Source organism: Mytilus trossulus, chromosome 3 (assembly GCF_036588685.1).
Source record: "Mytilus trossulus isolate FHL-02 chromosome 3, PNRI_Mtr1.1.1.hap1, whole genome shotgun sequence".
Lineage (NCBI taxonomy): Eukaryota > Metazoa > Mollusca > Bivalvia > Mytilida > Mytilidae > Mytilus > Mytilus trossulus.
Window position 1 is genome coordinate 85294029 of NC_086375.1, and position 23204 is coordinate 85317232.

General features: G+C 31.8%; 1 protein-coding gene across 1 annotated transcript in view; it reads right to left on the minus strand.

The window, feature by feature from the left end:
• LOC134712696 (leukocyte tyrosine kinase receptor-like) overlaps positions 1 to 23204 on the minus strand; it is a 192095-nt gene that overhangs the window by 76435 nt on the left and 92456 nt on the right. The window contains exons 11-12 of the mRNA XM_063574487.1: positions 8419 to 8578; positions 202 to 355 (exon numbers count right to left, since the gene is read on the minus strand). Of these exons, the coding sequence (XP_063430557.1) occupies positions 202 to 355; positions 8419 to 8578 (314 nt within the window). The remainder of the gene's footprint in view (positions 1 to 201; positions 356 to 8418; positions 8579 to 23204) is intronic.

The following is a 23204-nucleotide window of genomic DNA, read 5'->3' on the forward strand; positions in this document are numbered from 1 at the left end:
GTTGGATACCAATTTGCATGGCTTTCGTGGTTACAGGTGAACCACGAAATTAAATGTTCAACGAATCACAAATACTCTATAGGCTTATATGCAGACATTGGCAAACCACGAAATTAATTATCCACGAACATGAATCTTTTCCGTTATCCACGAAAATTGGTACCCACGAAAATAAGTGAATCCACAGTATATCATACATACCCTCTGATGAGAACATGCATTAGAGCCGGGTTGGCCTACTACAATATAAATCTTCTCTCCTTCTGTCAAATTAAATTTGCCCTCCACATAGCCTCCTCCTGAAACATTTGGTGCATTGATGCCAGTCCCTCCTCTACCTCCAGCTGCACTGATTCTGAAATATAAATCCACAATCTAAATTACTCCAATACCTCTCCTGCACAATATCGGGTCCTTATCTTAGTACAATACATACCCGTAGCCAGGGGAGTTTCGGGGGTTCGTCCGAAGCCCCCCTTGAAAACAAATAAGCACTGCTAAAGTCAATGTTCTGTTCGAATTGTGACGGTTAAAGTCAAGTTAGTGAGTACAACCCCCCCCTCGGAAATTCCTGGCTACGGGCCTGCAATACTAACACATCCATATTGTTATTGTTTAAAATAAGATTTGTGAAAATTTCAGAATAAGTATATTTCTTGTCCTGGTCTCTGTTCCACTTTTCTCCATGCAGATTTCTCTTAATATGCCACGTACAGTATTGTTAGGAATAGAATGGTTTAATTGAGCTTAAATATATATGAAGTGGGTCTTTAATTGAGGAATAACTATTTGACAGGTATATGTAAAATTGAGAATGGAAATTGAGAATGTCTCAAAGAGACAACAACCCAACTAAAGAGCTGAAATCGGCAAATGGCCACCAATGGGTCTTCAAACACAGTGCGAAAATCCTGTGTGCATTTTTCTTATTTTGTTTCTTTCAGTTTTCAGGGTGATGGTATCAGGTTTTAGACTCCTCTATGATTCAGAGCATCCTTGTAGAGCTGTGAGGGTACAGTGGAGATATCTATCTGTGGCCTGGTAGGAAAAGACACACAGAAGATATATCTACAGATTGGTCTCCAATCACTGAGTCTGGGCCATCTTGACCACCCTGTGAGTGCCCTATAAGTACCCATTCTGGTAGAAACTCTTTATGTAGTGTATTATGTAACTTTTCACATTTTTTGCTGTCTTATAAATAGTATCAAATAATAAATGAACCAAGCAAATTGCTGTAAACATAGAAAATGACACAACTACATGGTTTGCTTCGAGCAGAAATTGGTTATTATCATTAACATATTAATTCATCTATCAGAGACTACCCACACAATCTGTTGTCTGTTGTATTGCACTGACCAAACTGTAAAACAGATACAAATATCAGTGGCTGATCCAGAACTTTTCCTAAGAGGGGGGCCAGCTGACTGACATAAAAAGGGGCCTCTCCAGTCATGCTTCAGTGATTCCCTATATAATCAATCAAATTTTCCCACCAAAAGGGGGTCCGGGCCCCCCAGCAACCCCCCCCCCCCCCCCCCCTGGATCCGCCTATGAATATCTAAGATAGCAACAAATAGTAATACACAGTACTAGAACAAGTGGAATTCTAAACTTTGGATAAAGCTTCAAATTATTAATTATAAATCAGACTTAGTTTAGTCTTCTAAAATCATGAAGTTAGCTAACCTGCACAGTGCAAGCATGATTATAAATAATCTGTGTGCACCCAGTAGGTTTTTCTGTCCTTAGTTCTAGTAGAAGCTTGTAGAGACAAATGCACCTCAGGTATCTATTGATTTGAGAAAGACTTTCCATGTGTTTCTGTCCTATTATATACTTGTTATATTGATAAAATTGAAAAATCTGGACAAAAAGATGACCAGATGGTCTTCACAGTGAGAAGCTGGGTTCAATATATGTGTCAAATCAGCTTATAAATGGTAGTCCAGAAGTTAACAGATTATGACACTTGAAATAAAGATACTCAGTAAAGAATGATTAATTTTAGCTAATAATATTTAGTTTTCTACAAGACTTTTATTGTTGTAGTGAGCTTTCATTGATTCAATGTCCAGCTATAAATATCCTAAACTGCATATTGTTTATAAAGAAAAGTAATGGAAATGTATACACTTCTTGTTTCTGTTTGATTTTTTTGTAGGTTCTAACATTCATGTTTGCATTTAGAGCGGTTTTGACACCACAACAAAGCTATTGATTTTGATTTACTGTTCTCAGTTGGACACTTAATGTTGTTTTTTTATTTTCAAGGAAACCACAATCTGTTGACAACCCTATTAATGTAGGATATACAGACATGATTGAAGTTTTATTTTAAAAAGCAAATTAGTCTGAGACTGGTACATAATTGTACCATCCCTGATTTGATAAAATGGCCATCTTCTGCATTAAAATGCTATCAGCTTTACTAGGAAAATGTAAATGACGATTAAAATCCAACTGCGGAGATATATCCTGGTTTATGGCATTTCAATTCTCAAACCAAGAATATTTTTTTTTATCTTTATCTATTCACCTAATAGTCCAGCAGCTAAGTGCAATATTTGGGGACAATTGATCACTTTATGGTAAAAGCATGAAACTTTGAACAGTGTTAGTTATGATGCTTATAAACATTTTTGGATATGAAGCCATAAAAAAAAAATCCTCAATGCCCGCCAATTTCAAAATGGCCGCCAACAGTCATGAAGCAGAGTCCAAAACTATAGTATAATTTATCATTTGAAAATTAAAGTATTAAACTTTGCCTATTGCTAGTCATGATGATTATTTATCTTTTCTGAATGTGGAGCAATAAAAAAAAAATCCATAATGGCCGCCAATTTTAAAAATGGCCGCCAACAGTCATAAGGCAGAGTCCAAAAATATGGTATAATTTATCATTTGAAAATAAAGCACAACACTTTGCATATTGTTAGTAATGGTGCTTATTAATCTTTCATGTATATGGAACAATCAAAAATAATTCCATAATGGCTGCCAACAATCATGAGAGAGAGTTCCCAAAAAAATGGTATAATTGATAATTTGAAAATAAAAGCAAAAAACTTTGCATATTGCTAGTTATGATGCTAATTAATCTTTTCTGAATATTGAACAATCAAAAATAATTTCTAAATGGCCGACAATTTCAAAATGGCCGCCAAAAGTATTATTATCAGAAACTATATCGTGTATATCTAGAAAGCTATTAACAATCAACAAATATTTGTGCTTTGCAAAACTTTCAGGATTTCAGGTCATCAAATCTTGAATTACGGTCATAGTTCTTACAACATGGCTACTGAAAAGATATACAGGGTATCAAGTGTAGAATATGACAAACCGACTAAATCAAATAATATTGATTGGGCAAATTGCATCCTGTGTCAAGAAATTATAGATCAAAAACTTATAAAACTATTGTTTTTCTGTTTGCCTTTTTTATTTTTAGCCTTAGCGTTGTCAATTTGTTTTAGATTTATGAGTTTGACTGTCCCTTTGGTATCTTTCGTCCCTCTTTTATATGCCTATTTGATTCTAAACGTCTCAATGTTGGTGCTGGTTATCAATCTTTAGCTGACAATATTAAGAAGTTTCATGAATAACGATTGATGCCTTAAGGCATTAATGTGTGCATTGAAAACTTAGATGAGGAATCTGGAATAGTACAGTCTTTCATTGACCAAAAGACATGTTGGCACAAATCTTGCAACTTAAAACTGTACATGACAAAGTTGAATAGAGCAGAGAAACAAACCTCACATGAGAGAATAGATAATAAAGCAACCACATCTAAAAGAAAACTAGACAAAGCCTTTCAGTTTAGTCCACCAGTAACCCGTCTGCGTGCTTTTTCTGTAATTAAAATGGTCAAGAAGCTCTTCATGAGTCCTCAACGTTTGAACAAGATACACCTGTGATATAATGTGCAGTAAAATTAAATGACACATTGTTACTCGCAAAGTTAAGTGGTGGTGATCTAATTCCACAGGAAGCAAAGTACCACTTTAAATGTTTAGTTTCCTTATATAATCGTGCATCTCGAATTGAAATGAAAAATGATAATGTCGGATCTAAGAAGGATCAAAGTCAAATCCATGGTATTGCAGTTTTAGAACTAGTCTCTTATATAAATGAAACAAGGTCATGCAATATGACCATAAGTGTTTACAAGTTGTCAGATCTATGTAAACTTTATACAGAAAGAATAACATGTCTAGGTGCAGATGTTTCATCTCGATTTAATAGTACACGACTGAACACAGAATTGTATCTAATTTCCCTAACTTAGATGCTTACAAACAAGGCCTTGAAAACATTCTTGCTTTTAAAGATGACATTGGTCCTGCATTGAAGAGAGTCTGCTTAGAAGACTTTGATAACGAGTTTGTAAACATAAAGCAGCTAGGTTTGTTCGTAAAGATATTTTTGCATCAAATTCAGAATTTAAAGGAACCTTCCCAAAGGGTTTTCAGGAAGCTTCTGTACCCCAGTCATTGCTTTCTTTGGTCAGTATGATTCAGTCTGGACCCAACATTCAGGATCATCCATATTCTCAGTCGACATTAACAATAGTACAACTTCTGATTTATAGTTGTACAGAGAACCTATCCAACCGTCACATGAAAGATCATGAACCTCCAATTTGTGCTTATTTGGGAATCATGATCCACTGTAAGACAAGAAAACATGATCTAGTAGATACTTTCTTTAAACTGTCTGTCTACTACGACCGAGTGTTAGAAATTTGAACTTTCATGGCCAATGATGCTTGTCGTCGTTGTGTCCAAGAAGGTTTTGTTTGCCCTACCAATCTACTACAAAATGTATTTACTTCATATGCTGTAGACAACATTTATCACAATCCAAGCAGAATCTTGTTAAAAGATTCATACCATGGTACAGGTATATCTTTATTCCAACATATTTCAGAGGGTGCTCAGGGTGTTGTTCAAACATGAACCTATGTTGAAATGCCAGTCAAAGAGAGTGTCTCTTTTACCAGAGAGTTACTATTCAAATCTTCCACCAGCTGTACTAAGATTAGTGAACCAGATATCCCATTAGTGGAAGGAGAACTTTCCATTGATATGTCCTTATTCCCAGCTGAATTAAAAGGGGAATTCAAATGGCTGAACAGCTGTATATAGGATTTGGCACTGGAAAGAACTTTCGATATATTTCAATTAATGGATTGTGCCTTGCTCTAGGACCATTGAAATTGAGATTCTTTCCACTGTTCCATTCATTTACCGGTTGTGACACAGTCTCAGCTTTTTCTGGGAAAGATTGGAAATCAGCTTGGGATACATGGTTCGTATATGAGGACTTACAAGTCAGAAGCATTTCTGCAGGTTATTGAGAATTCAAATGAAGTGGAAATTTTAAAAGTGTTTAAAAGTAATAGAACGATATGTTGTGCTTTTGTATGATCGGTCTAGTACAGCTAATATGGTGAATGAGTAGCGTACTAAATTATATTATTCACGCAGAAGACAAGAACAATTGACAATATTCCTCCAACACGAGATGCACTTCTTCATTGAACATACGAAACGTGCAGCTTACCAAGGTAGTGTTATTTGGGGCAATTGTTGCCAAGTATGTCATCACCAGATTTATTTGGTTGGCAAAAACTTGATGGTACCATTCTGGTCTGTGCTTGCTGAAGTTTGAATGTCATGCATGTAAACTCTTGAAAGCAGCATTATGCAACTTCTTACTGGACGTTGAAAGAGAAATTGATTGAGACTATGCTTTCTTTTGATTTTCCTGCATTTGTATCATATTTTAATTATAATTTTAATCTGTTGTTATGTTAAATAGTTACTTGTTAGTTTTTCTTTATTTCTTATCTCATTTCTAAAAAAGAAATACTCTTTGCACAGATTCAATACTGCATATGTTGAATTTTGTTTTCATTTCAGGAAAATTGTGAAATTTTCTAAGGTCATTCATTACCTGTAACTGTGAAAAATAAGAACTCGCCAAAGACGCCATTTTGAGTTGTATTGGCCATTTTTATGTCATAGTTAATGTCACCTGTTACAGTAAATAATAATATGTTTGTTTATACGTGCTTGTATTGAAATAATTGATCCATCACTTTTTAATTATTTTTATACCATATTTAAAACAAACTTCAAATTTTAACATGTTAAACGGCGCCATTTTGAATATTGCCGCCATTTTGAAAATATTATCTATGTACCCAGGTATTAATGATACATTGTAGGCCTTTGTCGATATCAATTTGATCAGTTTCACGGATTTGGTAACTTTCTATCACACAATGATGGTGTATACATACGAATATTGTCAAACTTAGACATTTTGACCCGCCATTATAAATTTGGACGCCATTTTGATGATTTCTGTATTATAAGGTTTAAAAAAATAATAATTGACATATCTTAAGTGTATTTCCTGAAGTTTGTGACATCTTCTGAACTCATTAAAAATGGAATACTTCATCAAGTGAATTATGTTATACTTATGTCGGCCATCTTGAATTTGGCGGCCATATTGGATTTTTTTTTCGTGGCTCCATATCTGAATTTTTCTAAACCCCTTAATCTTTCACTATGCCAAGTTTCATGCTTTTACCATAAAGTGATCAATTATTCTGATATCCGCTGGACTATAAATCTTATAAATATATATCTCAATGTTGAGTAGACTTAAATCCAGCGCAAGGTAATAACCGTAACAACAATAGAATGAAAAGTACATTTGTAATTACATGTACATCAGGTGTGTGCAGGAGACAGGTTATTGACAAGGGCAGTAACTATATACAGGAGACAGGTTATTGACAAGGGCAGTAACTATATACAGTAGACATCTGTTCGACAAGGGCAGTAACTATATACAGGAGACAGGTTATTGACAAGGGCAGTAACTATATACAGTAGACAGCTTATTGACAAGGGCAGTAACTATATACAGTAGACATCTGTTTGCCAAGGGCAGTAACTATATACAGGAGACAGGTTATTGACAAGGGCAGTAACTATATACAGGAGACAGGTTATTGACAAGGGCAGTAACTATATACAGGAGACAGCTTATTGACAAGGGCAGTAACTATATACAGGAGACAGGTTATTGACAAGGGCAGTAACTATATACAGGAGACAGGTTATTGACAAGGGCAGTAACTATATACAGGAGACAGGTTATTGACAAGGGCAGTAACTATATACAGGAGACAGGTTGTTGACAAGGGCAGTAACTATATACAGGAGACAGGTTGTTGACAAGGGCAGTAACTATATACAGGAGACAGGTTATTGACAAGGGCAGTAACTATATACAGGAGACAGGTTATTGACAAGGGCAGTAACTATATACAGGAGACAGGTTATTGACAAGGGCAGTAACTATATACAGGAGACAGATTATTGACAAGGGCAGTAACTATATACAGGAGACAGCTTATTGACAAGGGCAGTAACTATATACAGTAGACAGCTTATTGACAAGGGCAGTAACTATATACAGGAGACAGGTTATTGACAAGGGCAGTAACTATATACAGGAGACAGGTTATTGACAAGGGCAGTAACTATATACAGGAGACAGGTTATTGACAAGGGCAGTAACTATATACAGTAGACATCTGTTTAACAAGGGCAGTAACTATATACAGTAGACATCTGTTTGACAAGGGCAGTAACTATATACAGTAGACATCTGTTTCACCAACCATTCTTTAGTACAGTACTTTTATCTGTTATATGTTAGTCTGGTTTTAGATCAGAACTTGTTTCATGTAGATGCAATCTTCCATGCAACTGATGACAATTTGCATAACAAATTAAAGAAATAATTGTTTCATTACAAATATACTTATGCCTACCATAAGAGCTTTTAATCATTTACAAATGTAATGACTACAAATGGTAAAATGAAATAACAGCAAAACAAATAGTCAAAAATTAGGTCAAGGTCAAGATTTAATTTTTGATGTTTTAGATTTTGACCTTTGCTTGTCATTCCTGTTCTACTGCTGGACATGTAAAGAAACAAGAAGTAAATTCTTTGGGACATTTTGGTTAAGATTTTATACATTGGATATGAGATAAGAATACGTATGAGGATACTTATTAAGTTATTGCACCTGAATTTATTTTATGAACTATTGATTATAGCTTCATTCTGGTTCATGATAAAGCCATTGGATCTTTCCCATTTGTGTATGATATTGGATCTTTCCCATTTGTGTATGATATTTGACTGTAGATAACTTACTCAAATGCATAGGTGGATCGAGGAAATCACTGAAGGATTACTGGAGCACGCCCTCCCCCCCCCTTAGTTTAGTCAGCAGTCCCTCCTAATGAAAAGTTTTGAATCCGCCACTGATATGTTCCATTATTTTGTATGATTTGACTGTATATAACTTACCCATATGTTCCATTTTCTGGAACTGTCCATACTTGAGTTCCCTTTAAAGTACCACTTGAGATGACCTTTATTTTCACTGAACTAGATTTGTAGGCCGAATCACATTTGAATTGCGTTGGTCCAGTAGGCCCATGATTACCACAGGAACCAAAACTGTACACTGAAAAATAATAATGTACAAACATTGTTACTAATTTTGAATTAATCATTGTAGAAGGGTTATAACTTTTGCAAGGAGGTAACTGACTCATGGTGACCTATTTGTAGATCTTGTCTTACTAATCATGTCTGCTGTTTAAGTATTTAAGTCAACTAACAAAAACAAAATCTACTGATAATATGCCTTTTCCACACAATCATGATGATGATTTCTATGTATAGTCAAGCCACAACTTTAATATCAATCAAAAACCTATATTTGGCATAAGATTTTTTAAAGATTTCCCATTATAAAGAGCATGTGTACTGAGTTCAAGGTGAATGTGACCACAGTCCTTCATTGTAAAATACCTTGACCATAATCTTTGCCTCAGACAGACAAAGAGACAGATGGAACATGATGAACAATAAAACACAGAGAGGAGAAAACCTAATCCCCTCTACTATATCTAATCCTCAGCATGACAGCAATAACTTAATATTTGGTATTGACTGACAGTTTTACCTTTTCATTAACTTATTTGTAAATCTTGTTTTGCTTTATATCTTTATTGCTATTTAAATTCGCTAAATAATTTTTAAGCTTTCAATAAAATAGACAAAAGTGCAAATAAAAAAGCATCAATAGTAATTTTAAGAACAATATAATTTTATATTAAAATAAGTAGCCCAGAGTTCATATTCTTTCAACAGGTTCCCTACTCTATCGTAAGACATCTTGGTACATTGTCATGTATTAGAGCAACGTAAAGAGGCAAAATAAAGCAGTGAATATTTGCCCCCAATTTGCAACAATTAATACATGTTTGAATTTACTTCTTTTGGTTGCACTTATTTTGCTGACTTGTGTTACTTTATCATTAACTAAACTTTTGGGGGACAAATAAACTGCCTTGTACATCACAAGATTTACTGATTAGCCTTATTAATATTGAGTTATGAATAAAAGTGGTGAAAAAAATGTTAACTTGGAAATGAACTAAAGGCTCTAAAGAGCCTGTGTCGCTCACCTTGGTCTATGTGAATATTAAACAAAGGAAGCAGATTGAAAATTGACTACAAAGGTCAATAACTCCTAGAGGGTCAATTGACCATTTCGTTCATGTTGACTTATTTATAGATTTACTTTGCTGAACATTATTGCTGTTTACAGTTTACCTATATCTATAATAATATTCAATATAATAACCAAAAACAGCAAAATTTCCTTAAAATTACCAATTCAGGGGCCGCAACCCAAAAACAGGTTGTCCAATTCATCTGAAAATTTCAGGGCAGATAGATCTTGAGCTGATTAACAATTTTACTTCATGTCAGATTTTCTCTAAATTATTTGGTTTTTGAGTTATAAGCCAAAAACTGCATTTTACCCCTATGTTCTATTTTTAGCCGTGGCGGCCATCTTGGTTTGATGGCCAGGTCACCGGACACATTTTTTAAACAAGAAACCCCAAAGATGATTGTGGCCAAGTTTGGATCAATTTGGCACAGCAGTTTCAGAGAAGAAGATTTTAGTAAAAGATAAATAAAATTTACGAAAAATGGTTAAAAATTGACTTTAAAGGGCAATAACTCCTAAAGAGGTCAACTGACCATTTTGGTCATGTTGACTTATTTGTAAATCTGACCTTGCTGAACATTATTGCTGTTTACAGTTTACCTATATCTATAATAATATTCAATATAATAACCAAAAACAGCAAAATTTCCTTAAAATTACCAATTCAGGGGCCTCAACCCAAAAACAAGTTGTCCAATTCATCTGAAAATTTTAGGGCAGATAGATCTTTACCTAATTAACAATTTTACCCAATGTCAGATTTGCTCTAAATGCTTTGGTTTTTGAGTTATAAGCCAAAAACTGCATTTTACCCCTATGTTCTATCTATAGCCATGGCGGTCATCTTGGTTATTTGGCGGGGTCATCGGACACAATTTTTAAACTAGATACCCCAATGATGATTGTGGCCAAGTGTCAAATAATTTGGCCCAGCAGTTTCAGAAGAGAAGATTTTTCTAAAAGATTACTAAGATTTACGAAAAATGGTTAAAAATTGACTATAAAGGGCAATAACTCCTAAAGTGGTCAACTGATCATTTTGGTCATGTTGACTTATTTGTAGATCTTACTTTGCTGAACATTATTGCTTTTTACAGTTTATCTCTATCTAAAATAATATTCAAGATAATAACCAAAAACAACAAAATTTCCTTAAAATTACCAATTCAGGGGCAGCAACCTAACAACGGAATGTCAGATTCATCTGAAAATTTCAGGGCAGATAGATCTTAACCTGATTAACAATATTACCCCATGTCAGATTTGCCCTAAATGCTTTGGTTTTTGAGTTATAAGCCAAAAACTGCATTTTACCCCTATGTTCTATTTATAGTCATGGCGGCCATCTTGGTTAGTTGGCGGGGTCACCGGACACAATTTTTAAACTAGATACCCCAATGATGATTGTGGCCAAGTTTGGTTAAATTTGGCCCAGTAGTTTCAGAGGAGAAGATTTTTGTAACAGTTAACGCAGGACGACGACGCCGGACGACGACGCCGGACGCCGGACGCCGGACGCCAAGTGATGAGAAAAGCTCACTTGGCCCTTTGGGCCAGGTGAGCTAAAAATTGAAAAATTCAAATTCAAAACTAACAATTGTGAAATTTAGGAAGCACAGTAAGTCTTGTTTCAAATGGATTTCTAGCAACTAATACTAAAATAGACCACATCATTCAAAAGTTTAAATCTAATCAAAATGATTATGTAACACAAACTAAAATTTTATTTAGTATAATTGCAAAACAATAACGAACTGTAATAAACATTCATAACGGTGCTGAGTCAATTATTTCAAATTAGGGCAAAAGTGTCGTTCATTCATTTATTATTTACTAAAACATTACTATAAACATTAATTTGTACTAAGGTTATGATAATATTACATCACATTTTACATTTAACCAAATTATGCCTGCTTGAAGATGGCTTCAAATTGCTATTTTGTAGGATTTAGATTTGTTTTTAAATTAGTACATTTGTATTTATCTAAAAAAATAATAAAAAAATTAGGTTAATTTATACTGTATATCACTGTGACATAGAATATGTTTATAAAATCTAATTTAATTTCCAGTTATACAACCAGGCTACTAATTTACATTTTTTCAGTAAATATTTATATTAGTTATTCTAGAATCATCTTTCTTCAGGCATTCATGTTTTTAATCAAAAAAATTTAATCAGAATCTTGTTGATGGAATTAAAATGTACCATGATGTAACTTAATATGTTTACAAATATTTATACATTGCATTCAAAATGTATATAACAATACACAACTGTCTGTTGAAACTTACAACTTCATTTGGAATCTGGTGGAATAAGTTAATAATACTGGCATTCATAGCACATAGTACAACAGTACTAGTACATTATGACACCAAAAGCTTTTAAAGCCTTGAGTACATCTATATAGTGTATGTGCCACTGTACTAAACACATTATAAAATGTATTTTTTCTATAAATTTCAGTTTTTCACCTTTTCTTATTGGTATTAGTATATTGTCATCTCCAAATTGCTTTTCAGAACTTAGTATTGAGCACTGATTCACACCTACTGGATAATGCAAGTAGTTAAAGCTAGAAAAGAAACACTTTGTCTCAGAAGTTAAGCCAGTCTCAGAGACCCCAGGTGGACAGATTTCTTTAACCATATCTCAGGACAAAATCTGGTTAACAATAAGTTAAACCTGTCAAACACCCCTTGGCTTTCAAACATTCAGCTTTTGAGTAAATTGTGATGAAGGTAAATCCAGAAAAGCACTTTGCATTCATATGATAGTTCTAAATTTTTCTAGACTTATTCCTCTATTACTGTTGAGTGAAAAATAATCTGTGGATAATGTACAATAGATCACTAATGTTTGGAAGTCCATCAGGAAAAATAAGGGTATGTAACTTATATAGTCAACTTAAAAATACATGGTAATTCAGTTTGTCTATAAGAACATGGACTGCAGCCAATGGATTATTATATATAACATGTTAAGAAACACAGACAATAAATTTCTTCTTGTAACTGGCTATCATCATCAGTCAGTCATTTGTATAATTTTCTGTTTTCTGATAAAAATCACATATTCACTATACTTGGTTGAATGTGATATAAATACACTATGTAAATGTTATTTTATATTTTATTAAAAGTGAGAATTTATTGAATAATAGGATATTTTTGTACTTTATATAACAGACTGTGACTGTATCAAGCCATTTATCTAAAAAAAATTATAAAATTGCTTGTTAGAGAATTTAGCAGACAGATGTTAATGAAGAAGCTCCTTGTTTTAATCACTTCCCTAACATGAGGAGTACTAATACCACCTACGCGTCTCAAAATCACTTTTCTAACACCAGGAGGAAAAATACCACCTACACGTCTCAAAATCAGCCAATATTGCATATTCAGTTCCGTCTATCAAACACAATTATATTTTTTTGTGGTTTTGTTCAGTCCAGTTCAGAGACAGGATCTAGCATAAGGAACTATGATATAAGATAACAGGATCATTTTACATACAGTATAGATGTCCTATTAGCCTACAATAACTCAAATAAATGTATCTACTGTTTCCTCATTATACAGTGCAGAGAAGCCAGTGCAATTAGGCAGCAACCATTTGATTTTCTGGGGGGGGCTATGGTTTTTTTTTCTGGACAAATTATTTTTTTCGCAACAAGTCGAAAACAATTTTTTTCTTTCAATTTTAGCATTACATATAGTGGCAGCTGAGGGTGAAACAAACAATTTTTTTTTCTCAGAATCAAAAACAAATTATTTTTTTCTCCAAAAACTGGAAACAAACTTTTTTTTCCAAAAAAAACCATAGCCCCCCCCCCCCCCCCCCCCCCCCAGAAAAATCAAATGGTTGTTGCCTTACTCAAATAACTATACTGTATATAATGTTTATGTAACACAGGTTTACAATATTCTGATTATAATATCCGTTTATAAAACATTAATTTGATACAGTAATCAGACAGGTTTATAGCTTTATATTTCCTTTTTATCAGGATTTCAGACCGACTTTCTGCTAACTTATAATCAAACTACTCATTATCTAATAACTAAACAAAGGGAGGCACCATGAGTACTAAGATGATATAGATTGTGTTTATAATGTGATATTTGATATGTATAAATTTTCTCTTATTTTTGTGGATAGAATAAAATCGTCAAAATAAATTCCACTTATTTAAAAGTGCACATGCAAAGGTATTGATAAATATTTTAAAATCCCAAGAGAGGAACGTCTTTGCCATAAATGTAAAATACTAGAGGATGAGAAACATTTTTTACTATATTGTGAGTATAATAAAACTCTAAGAAATGACTTTTTTCATCACATATGTGCAGAAAATAATAACTTTAATAATTTAAATGAAGAAAAAAAAAATCATTACTTACTAAATCCATCATCGCCTTTACAAACAAATAAGTAAGAATCCTTCTTGAAAAAGTCATTAGAACTGAGGGCAGGGGACTCTTAACAACTTATTTGTTGTTATAAATTTTAATGCTGTTCATATTTTGTATGTTTAATATGTATGTATATATGTTTATTGTGTTTATTGTATTAATATATGTTGGTCACAAACTGTAAAGTTTATATGACAATAAAATATTTGATTTGATTTGATTTGATAAAAGTTTTGAATCAGCCAAAATATTAACTGCCAAAATATTTCCTTTCCCTTATTCAATGAAAAAGATAATTTCCTTATAAAATAAGTATGGCTGGACTGAAAATTTAAAATCTTGCATAGTTTCGTGGTATTTTTATGATAGAATTAAGCCAGTCTTATGATATGTGAGGTTAATTCCTAAATTTTCATTGATGACAAATCCATAAAAAACAATAATATCTATGATTCTCTGAAATCTTTAAGAAAAGTACTTTTATTTTCTTTCTCTCTTTTCAACTATAAATAACAACAGAAAAGCGTGATATTATGGAACACAGAGATATGATAGAAAATAAAATAATTTCAAATTCATCCATTGTGAGAATACACGAAGTTTTCCTGTTTAAATTCAAGCATCATTGATGGGTTTTATGTAGACAAAAAGCCTATCTGGAACACCATATAATAAGTCTGGTATCTTTAAAAACTTTTAATTTTATTTTGAGTTATTATTCTTTACATATTAAAGGACTTTGATTATTTTGAAAACTTTTTTTTAATGAATGAAAGCACAGAAACTAAAAGTTTAATCATCTGAAAGAAAAAAAATGGTTACACATTGAGGACTTGAAATATTTTATTGTCATCATTTCTCAGACCTATACAATATTAAGTATCTTACTTATATCAAGAAAACATTAATTTATTTACAGAATTAACCCAATAACCTTAATTACACAGAAAAGGACCTAGTCTCTTTCTGTTCTTATATGATATATATAAATATAACAGAACTTTAGGGATGTTGGGAATGGCAAAACATTGTCTCAATATGGAGAGAATAGTATTCAAGATACACCATATTACATTAGGGAAAATCTTCTAATAAATATATGGTAATATAGTATTTATTTTGACCAAATACAATTTGACATTTGCAACAGACTATTTAGTAGTGATGAATATATGAAGTAATATACATATTATCATAAACTAGTTGTCTCATCTATTAATATTTGGGACATGGGAAAAGAACAATTTCTTCACATCTTTATTATATAATTTTACTTAAAAAACAACTATTTTTTTTGTCTGTAAAAATATCTACTTTTCAATGTTGTTTCTTAAGTATAGCATACAAGTGTATATTGTACAGAAATGATGCAGTGTTAGTTAGGTTGCTTATGTTTTACTCATATTGGAGGGTTATTTAGTACTGCGACCTATAGTGGTAGTACAGTGACTGTCTTTACTCTTTCATCTTTGGTCTCTAGTGTCAACAGTTGTTCATTGGCATTCATAACACATCTTCATATCTTTTTTCATCTCCATATTTTTATAAGATTATAGATTTCATATAACAAAATTACTACCAATAAAACAGTTATAATTGTTAATATTGCATCATCATCATATTTCTGTTAAAAATGCAATTTTTATTAATTCCCAATTCTGTACTGTAATTTTATATGAGAATAGAAGATAGTGCCGTGACGTTTTAGGAAAAAGTGGATTTCTAAAAGTTCACCTCACATCATATTGTATTATATTGGTGTTATATTGACATTACAGGAAAAAAGTGTTTCATTAAAATAGTTTAATTCACTTTTTATAATACTGGTGCTGTGACTGAGTATTTAAAATTTGATTATTAAAAGAGTTTAATTCATTTCATATCAAAAAAATTACAGCTAAAAATTTGCAGTCCTAGAAAAATGATTTTACTTGAAATTTGAAAATTGAGTCATATATGGTGCATTTTTTTTTTCAATATTAGAATTCTGATATCAAAATTGACTGAATTGCATTTTGACTTGTAATTCTTGACCGCAAACAAATAGACATTTCTCTTTAGTTTGATACAAATATCACACATAATCATTTATTCATTAAGTGATTCTACAAGCTTTTTGATGAAAAATTATGAAGGCACACATTACTGTAAATGGAGAAATTTGGTTGTTAATGACCTAATTCCAAAATCATACAATTAATATAATGAAGCTTGAATGAAAAAATCATATTATTGATAATTCTCTTCCTGACACACATTTTTTTTTATGAAATTAGATTCTTCAAAACTATTTTTCAAAATAACTCTTTTTTAATCCCAAACTAAAATAATTTCAGGAAAGATGTGTCTCACAGGTCGTTGAATGACCTGTAGTTTTCCTTTAAGATTTATAGGACTAATGATTTTACTTGCATTTCTTCATGTTTCATAGTTTCTTCATTTTTTCAGGAGATGTTCTTTAAAACTCTATTTTGAATTTGTATTGGTATAGTTTTATTTATCCAAGAGGTAAAATACCTTTTTTCAGTTTCAATATTGTCCCCTGTTTGGGCCTTATCATGTTTACTGGACTTCAAATAATAATAACTATCTCCTGTTTGGGCCATAATCAGATTTATTGGAAGCCCATTGTCTCTTAAAACATCTGTGCCAATTCATCAGACTTATTGAATCTGGGCTTTTTTTAAAACTTAATTGATGTCAGTTTCAATCTAATTCTATAGTCTGTACTTAAATTACAAGTATTATTGAATTTTTTCCTATATTTCTATTAGCAAATGAAAAAATAATAACATAAAAATAATATTTACCTTTTAAGATATAAAATATTCAAATCTTTTCTCAATCTTTAATTAAGTATTTATGGTATCTGTCTTATATTTTTTTTTCTTTTATTTTTGCTATTAAATGCCTAAAGGTAATTAAATATTTATATGTAGCATGTTTTAAAGTGAGCAATCAGATATTTCTGAACCCATTAAGATTTACTGTTTATAGGTTCGAACTCTTTGTATGGTCGAAGACTGATATCAAAGAATCAATCCTTTTCATTACTTTAAACTCTTGGAAGTTTGAATGACTGGTTTTGACAGTATAAATTATATGTATACTCTAGTAATTGGACTTTCAAGAATCATCATTACTTGGATTAATTAACTAGCTGTGCATGTCAACATGCAGAGAATCTGTGGTCAACTGAGAGTTAATTATAAACAATTCCTTATTAGGTTCAGGTGTTATTGGATCTAAAGCTGATATTTGATAAATAACCATAGAAATATTCACCTGAATTTTACAGATATAATCTGCAAGGCTTTTTTACTTGCTATTCCATATCCATTATTAAAAGAAAAAGTGCTACAAATCAGACAAATCTATAAAAGCTACAGTGTGTTGAAACTTAATATGATAAACATGTTGAAAATTATAAGTTTCATCTAAAATGGTCATCTTTAAATATACCTTTTAGTGTTAAAATTAGAAATGCACCAAAAAATTTGCATAACCTGCATTAACATCTAAGTTGTATCCGATAAAATGTATTAAAAAATCTCTTTGGGAGAGGCTTGAGAGCTCATATATTAGTAATGGCAAAATAAATTCAAAGTACTGAAGTACTGAACATTGGATGGCCGCAAGTTCTTGTGGATGGTCAAAAGCACTTGTCAAAGAAAAAATTCACATCTCTTAAGCAAGCTATACCTGAAACTGAGGTTAATGTACAGAAAAATATTTTTTTCTGAGACTAAGTTTTTGTGTGGATGATAATTAAATGACAGGAAATTCAACCTCACTGTAATAACTATAATATTGTAGTGGTACAAATCAGTATACAATGTATATATAATTTTCATCCATTTGTTTATCATTCTATTATACTCTCCTAAGAATAGTGTGATGCAACTGCATGGTAGACACTCTTCTGTAAAAAAATGATTTTTCTAAAAGATTGGATTTGAGTAGGCATTCATATTTTCCCACAAAAGCAATCTTCCATGCAGAATTACCGGTCTTTGCCTGGATTGTCGCAAGAGATATGAGATATTTTTGCCCATGCTTTAACACATTTTTCATTTGCATAGATATTATCAATGATTTTTTATGTATTTATATATATCTAACAACAAACCATTTTCATATAATTAATTTATCTTCTGTCGACTTCTAAACAAAAATATTTTTATCAGTATTCATTGAAGAGATGTATTAATAACAAATGATAAGAATGTTTTTTTGCACTTGAAGTTCAGGTATTTATCATGTTTATAAATCAGTTACATGTACAAACCCAAAACCAAAGTTATGTTATGGAAATCTAGGTGATAGCAATACATCAAAATGCCCTCACCGGCATCGCGATGTAAAAAAACAAGGTTTTTGTAGATTACATTAAGTAAATGATTGAATTTTGAAATCATAATTGTAAGACAAATCAAAACTAAATTTTCCATTTACTGAAGACTAAATATGTTAAATGACCATTACTGAAGACCATTATGTTAGATAAACCTAATGAAGTCCAAGACATAAGCTGACCATGCTTAAGATCTAGTCCTTACACTGACCTGTTAAATGACCATACTCAAGACCAATACGTAAGATGACCATTACAGAAGACCATTATGTTAGATGAACCTAATGAAGTCCAAGACATTAGCTGACCATGCTAAAGATCTATAGTCCTAACACTGACCTGTTAAATGACCATACTCAAGACCAATACCTAAGATGACCATACAGAAGACCATTACATTAGATGTCCCTAATGAAGTCCAAGACATTAGATGACCATGCTAAAGATCTATAGTCCTAACACTGACCTGTTAAATGACCATACTCAAGACCAATACGTAAGATGACCATACAGAAGACCATTATATTAGATGTCCCTAATGAAGACTTAGACATTAGATTCCCATGCTAATGACTTATAGTCCTAAACTTGACCTGTAATGACCATATTGAAGACCAATAGGTAAGATGACCATACATCTGACGATCCTAATAACATGCAATGGTTATAAGACATATATTACTTTGCTACAGAAATATGTGATTAAATCATATACTAACTCTTTTCTTGAATCAATAAAATAGAACTGATATGCTTTGATAATAATTAGAAGTTTCCTAGAAGAATCTGGTAAGTGTTATTGTCAGTAGCCACACTTGATCAAAGTATTCTGGTAAGTGTTATTGTCAGTAGCCACACTTGATCAAAGTATTCTACAGTATTTCATAACATATACAACATGTTTCCTTTATTTATCAGACATCCAAATTTGCATAATTTGATTTTTTTATTATACAACAGTATAATCTTTCTTTTCTTATTCCAACTGTTCATACATACATTTAAGAATATATTCAAGATATCATACAACATGTGAATAATTTACTTTAATCTGACAAGTCCCTTTCCACTGGAAAAACAAACCAGAAACTTAAAAAAAAAAAAAATGAATGGGCTTCATTTTATTAATCCCAACTAAACTGTCAAGTTTAAAGGAAATCAATCCAGGTATAATGCAGTTTCTGTGTAATATGTAAAAATTGCTGCTTCAATAATGAGACCTTTTCTTAAGGATGTACTCCTCTGAGAAGCCAAAACATTTCTAGAATTAAAATCTTTTTCTAAACCTAATTTTTGGGTTTATCATGACTGTAAAAACAATAATTGGTGAAGAAAAAATCATATGGTGGTGCACTTCTTTTTTTGCTACGATCCTTTGAAAATGCTATTATTGTGAAAAAAATCACAGTTCCACAATTAAACTTTTTTCATAATTTCAATAAAGATGGAGTGGACCAATCTGAAGAAATCTAACTTAAAAAAAGCTATAGGTAAGTGCTAATATAAGAAAGTTTTATCATACTTTGATGCCTTTTTGTGTCAAATTTACAATGGTGTCAATTTTGTAAATTTCTGATTTTTTCAGTTTAAAGAAAAATATGCATATTATTTCGATTATTTTTGTGAAAAATGATTAAAAAAATACATATCTAAGACATTTAAAAAGACAAAAATGATAATGGATGTACAAGATTCTTGTAACATCATTTTCGTAACCCTGGTTCTGTACTGTGTATTGTTCTAATGAGTTAGAGCCTTTTCAACTGTATTTTTATAGTTTGTTCTTATGTTGTGCTTAAATTACACCACTGTCCCATGTAAAGGGAAGGTTGGGTGCCCCAAACATATTTAACCCTGCCACATGCTGAATGTGCCTGACTCCCAAGTTAGGATCCTTTAATTCAGTGGTGGTTGTTTTTTGCTATATGTTATAATTGTTTTTTTATGTTTGTTTTGTTCAGAAATCTGCAGAACATTACCTTTGTCATTTGAATTGTTTTACCTTTGTCATTTAGGGGCCAAATATAGCTTGATATGGGGTATAGGTTTTGCACATTGTTAAAGAGTGCCTACTAATTATGCTGACATCATATAGGTGCTAATACTTGTAGGCCTTTTGTCTCTGGTGGAGAGTTGTCTCATTGGTAATAGACCACATCTTATTTTCTAATTTTCATAAATACTCAATTTTACTGGATAACAAAAATATAGTGCAATCAATTGTCACACATTTTTTTTTGGATTCATTATCATTAACACTTAATTGAAGAATGTCTTTTTTTCTATATTAATAGATCACTAATATTGAGTTTAATGTCAGTGTAACACTTTCATCAAAGTGGCAAGGTTTTTCCTTACTTTATCGTCATTATCTATGTTACAATAATTCCCCATGGTAAATCAACTTAGGAGAGTTTCTATAGGTGAATAGTGGTAGCTGTCAGTATCGTAGTCAGACTTTCTTTTTTGAGAAATGAAGTTTTCAGTGTTATCAATTTACCATTTATAACTTAATGAGCGCAAATATAAAAAAGTTGTATTCATTATTTAACTAAATGGTGCTGCTAGGTCTGGTATACTGTTCTATGAAAGTAATGAAACAATTTAACAGTGATCAATACAAGTTAAGTGACATCTGAAATATCTCATTCCTAGTATTTGACCTGTTTTAGATGCCATGATACATTCACATCAGTTTATTCCTCTACTTCAAAGTGCTACATATTTGACATTTATATTATAATTTCAATCTGTTTTTAAAGTCTACCCTAAGGTTGGAAACCATTTAAATTACAAAAAGTACCATCAAATATAAGTACTTCATGAAAATATAAATTAAGATTTCGAGTCATAATTTGAAAATTCTTAATTTTGAAACCATATATGATATGAGAGATTCAGCAATTGATTTAAAAGCAGCTTTTTACATTAAAATTACAATATAAGTAAAATTCTACATAGATAGCCTATAGCTCCTTCAAAAGAAATGCACTTTTTTTTTGGATTTTCAATAGACATAATTGTATCATTTTTGTGACTATAAGTTAGAGCAGAGGAGTAGAATAATTATCAAAATACATCAACTTCCCCTCATCACCACCCACTCCCGTTTATTCTCTTGTAAGATTTGCACATTGCTATAGAAATAATGGGAACTTCACACCTTCATTAATGATATCCATTATAATAATTTTAGTCACTAACAAATACAATGCATTTTTTTCTGATGCAGTCAATATAATTTTATCAGGTTACAGCTTGCAGGATGTCACAAATCTTTATTCTGATTGGGTGATACAACATGATTGGACAAAAACTTAACAAAATATAGATTCTATTTCTATATTTTGGAGGCTTAAGCTTCTTTCTAAGTTTCATAACAATCAATTTATGATGTCAAAAAGTATAATCCCAAAGTGTGTTAATGTATTTGTAAAATTTTAATTTCATTTATCAGTAAAATACTGAAAAGCAAAATCTCTTTTATCATGCTGTCTTTTCTTAATAAGATTTTTTTTAAATCATGAACAAGGTTTGGACCTGCATCTCTGCATGCAATACCTTTTTAAAAGATTGCCAAAAATAATTCCTTCAACAATGAGTGATGTAAATTTCAACTCATCAGCAAACAGGAAGTCACAGCATGGCAGATGTAAACATTGCATGGACACTACATATCATCATAATCAACCTCTAGATCAATTATAAACTCATTCCCTTCAGCAGAACTAAAGAAAAATTGGGGAAAGTATTATTTTTTTCATCAAAATTTATAAGTAAAATAATAGTTCTTGTATGTTTAGACAATTGCAATGGTACAATGTTAAATAAGTTAGGCTTCAAAATATTTCAGTTGCCTTATAATTTTGTGACTAAGGTTCTGACTAACCTCATGTTATTATGTCTGGGCGACAGCTGTACAATATTGATTGTCTGCCTGACACCCAGTGGGTAGGTATATACATAAAATGCATATTTAGGACTATTTACAAGTTATATAAAAACTATGCCAAATAATGCCTTCTAGTCTCAGGCTATATAATTGGGTATTAATAGAAAAAAGTAAAGTCACAAAAATACTGAACGCTGACAGAGTCTGAGGAAATTAAAGTCCCTTAAATCAAATGGCAAATTCAAAAGCTCAAACACATCAAACGAATGGATAACAACCGTCATAAAAGGTGAGATTTGGATATCATTTGATATCAACTTTAGATATTTAATGTCGATATGATGGTAAACAGGCCTTTGGCCAGTTTATTATTACTGTTTAAATTAAATAAATGCAGTTAAAATAGTGATTTCCAATTTTTAGGAGTGGTTAAAATCAAAAATTTCCGGAATAATTGATGATTGAGGCTTTTGAGCATACAATATAGTGTCATATGTCCGTTTTGGCATCAAACTTTTACATAAACCATTACAATTTAGCTTCTACAATGTTATTGCACACTATAACTCATCATACTCAAACTGCAGACCAAAGGTTTATCATTCCTTTCTAAAGAAACCAAGAAAAGACTTTCCTTGAACAATGAGCATTGTAAAAGACACATTATTCTATTTGTAATCCACTAAACTTGGTAGTGTTGGAAATCCCTTGTACTTGGTAGTGTTGGTAATCCTCTATATTTGGTGAAGTTGGTAATCCACTATACTTAATGGTGTTGGTAATCTACTTCACTTGGTAGTGTTGGTAATCAGCTATATTTGGTGAAGTTGGTAATCCACTATACTTAGTGGTGTTGGTAATCTACTTCACTTGGTAGTCTTGGTAATCAGCTATATTTG